Raw genomic sequence first — 3,102 nt, 5'->3', positions numbered from 1 at the left:
TATATTTGTGTGTGTGTGTGTGTATAAACAATATTTAGTTGTTTATAATATTTTGGTTATCATATATAAACGCTTGTATTCGTTTTATATAGTTTTTTTCAGTGAGTGCTGCAGTCGCATACAGCCTATACTCTAATATCGTAAATGGATAAATGTGCTGTTTGAAATTTTAAACAGCAGGGGGCAGCACTGTGTCCTAGTTTCTTTACACCTAAAATGAAAACAGCCTGTAAAAGTAACAAGTAATGCTTGCTTAAAATGTTGCTACAGATTCTTGCATACACAGTAAAATCCTAGACAGAGATATTAGCATTGTTATAAGCACAAAATGTCCTAAATGGATTTATGTGTTTGTTATTACTTGAGTCACTTTGTTGAGTTTGGAAAGTGTGCATTAACGTAACACTAGAAACTGCAACAACACACATTTCATTCTTTAGGCCTGCTGCTGGAATGCTGCCTAAAACACTATTCTTATTTGAAATAGGACAAAGAAGCCATTTAATCAACCACTTTCAGATTTATAGGAGTTACAAAATACAAATATTTACATTCAGTTTTTCTCCAGTGCTTTACACAGATTTATGCACATTTAAAACGGTCAAACACACATCAACTTATAAAATATCAACACAATGTTTTGTTCCTTTGTTACAGGATAGTTATGATAATATATATCTATGTATTTTACAATGTGAGTTTTCAGAATGGCATCACACCAAGCTGATGGATAAATGTTGAGCACTGATGCTGTCTCTATTTTGTCTTGATCGATTTAACTTCACTTCAAAAGACTAAAAACATGCAATTTGAGTTACTTTGGATACAGACACTATACTCTATAATTACAACTCAGGTTAGGGGAATGAAGAAAAGAATAGAATAGAGTGGAACGGTTAAAGTTGCGAGTGGCAGCGAGTGAAAGAGAGAGGGGGAAGGGCCAAGCATGAATAAGAGCCCAGGCATTGGCTTTATCCCTTGTGTGACACTCACAGTGAAACAAACCCAAACCTCACCCACTCTCTGACACACAGTCACACCACACGCTGCAGGGCCGTTCGCTCAGGATGGCCACACAGAGAAAATACCACAAAGCGTCAAGTATTGCTTTCTTAATCTGTCTCTTTGCTGTCTCATTTCAAGGTGAGTACAATCTACTTCACTTTTGTTCTCCTGCAGATGTTTGGACCAACTTTGTATCACTCAACATGTTGTGCAGCTTTAAGGGAGGAGATTGTTATAAACGAACATTGGGTCTTATCTACTCGTATTTTACTTTTAGTAACTATTAAAAAGAAAACTTTTAATGTAAAAGTTTGAGTGCTTGCTTTAATGCATGCATTTCTCCACTCCGCTCTGCTAGTTCTCCATCTGTGAAGCTACCACACCCCTTTACATCACAGCAATACGCTGTAAATAAAGTTGATGAGTTTCCTCTCAAGTTAATAGCTTGGGATCAATTGATTCGCTCTCTCCCACACAGTGTGTCTGTGCATATATTATATCACCAGGTGGCTGTGTGTGCGTCTGTATGCGAATTAAAAAGTCCATCTGTTGTTATTCCATTAGGCATAAAGAGGATTTTGTTAATTTGGCGGACTATGAAGCATCCAGGTGTTTAGAAGACCCTGGGCGGCAAAAGTTGTGGACCGTATGATGTAATACATATTTCAAATTCAGTCAGAGACAGAAACAAACACTGATGTTTACATTATGAGAGCTGCATGGGGAAAGCTGCAAATAGCAGATGCAGTGGTGCAGAATTATTTTCTGAATCTATATTTATTCATTATTAATGCATTATTTTCCATTAAAATATCTAAACTTATTTGAGAAGCAAACTTGCATTAAATAGTAATATTTGTCATCAAAAATATATCTTTTAGGTTAGAATTAAGTTTAATTTTAATTAAGTTTAAATTCACTTTTTTTTTCCTTTTTTAAGTCTGAATCTAAATGTTATGGGATTTGTAGCGTAATATATATATATGACCCTGGAGCACAAAACCAGTCTTAAGTCGCTGGGGTATATTTGTAGCAATAGCCAAAAATACATTGTATGGGTCAAAATTATTGATTTTTCTTTTATGCCAAAAATCATTAGGATATTAAGTAAAGATCATGTTCCATGAAGATATTTTGTAAATTTCCTACTGTAAATATATTAAAACAATTTTTTATTAGTAATATGCATTGCTAACTTCATTTGGACAACTTTAAAGGCGATTTTCTCAATATTTAGATTTGTTTTGCACCCTCAGATTCCAGATTTTCAAATAGTTGTATCTTGACCAAATGTTGTCCTATCCTAACAAACCATACATCAATGGAAAGCTTTTTTATTTATTCAGCTTTCAGATGATATATATATATATATATATATATATACATTCAAGATATTTTCTCTGAAAAAAGTATAAGTAACTCACACAATTTTGTTCTCAATTATATTACCCGTTTTATGATTGTAGATTTTTCAAAAGAAAATCTGCTAATATGCTAAATATGAGGCAATAGTTCTTTATAAAAATTATATGAATATTAAGTATAAAAAGGTAAATAAATGAATAAAAAAACAACCATGAATTTTAAGTAAAGAAAATAAGTAAAAAATAATAATTATATTAATTACTATAAATCCATGCATAAAATGATATTTAGCCACATAAAAATACACTCAACCATGCATCAATGAGGCAATATCAATATTTAATTTCAAATATATTATTCATCAATTAAGGTGTCAAAATACTAGTTTCTATTTGTTTCAATTATCACATCATTCTAGTCATACAGTACAGTATGTTTATTTTCCAAAGCCGATTTAGGGCAATGCATGCATTCCCTTGCATACTCCCATCAACCAAGCACAGCTTTCACTCTCATTGGCTTACGTCCCATAACTCAGTTATTGTAGCTTAAAGGGGTACAAGCTCTGTTGATAATGATGCTTTGGCAGAGAGTGAATGGGTTGGGCTGCTCAAGGAGTGTCTGATTAGAAACATAAGAGTCTGTCATTCCTCCATATGTTTGCTGCCCTCTCAATGGGTGGAGACAATGTGGGCCCCACACTCAAGGAAGAGAGGGGTTGAGGGGTCAGAG

At 33.7% G+C, this 3,102-nt stretch overlaps 1 protein-coding gene across 2 annotated transcripts in view; it reads left to right on the top strand.

Moving 5' to 3' along the window:
* Window positions 1–1,006: 1,006 nt before the first annotated feature.
* LOC107668160 (uncharacterized) overlaps window positions 1,007–3,102 on the top strand; it is a 15,033-nt gene continuing 12,937 nt past the window's right edge. For both annotated transcript variants that reach the window (XM_016459957.1, XM_016459956.1), the window contains exon 1: window positions 1,007–1,143. In XM_016459957.1, coding sequence (XP_016315443.1) covers window positions 1,068–1,143 — 76 coding nt within the window. In that variant the 5' untranslated portion in view covers window positions 1,007–1,067. The remainder of the gene's footprint in view (window positions 1,144–3,102) is intronic.

The sequence above is a fragment of the Sinocyclocheilus anshuiensis genome, unplaced genomic scaffold, assembly GCF_001515605.1.
Source record: "Sinocyclocheilus anshuiensis isolate Anshui unplaced genomic scaffold, SAMN03320099.WGS_v1.1 scaffold2649, whole genome shotgun sequence".
NCBI classification, from domain to species: Eukaryota; Metazoa; Chordata; class Actinopteri; order Cypriniformes; family Cyprinidae; genus Sinocyclocheilus; species Sinocyclocheilus anshuiensis.
The sequence above is the reverse complement of the archived record's forward strand: the minus strand, read 5'-3'. Positions and strand labels throughout refer to the sequence as shown.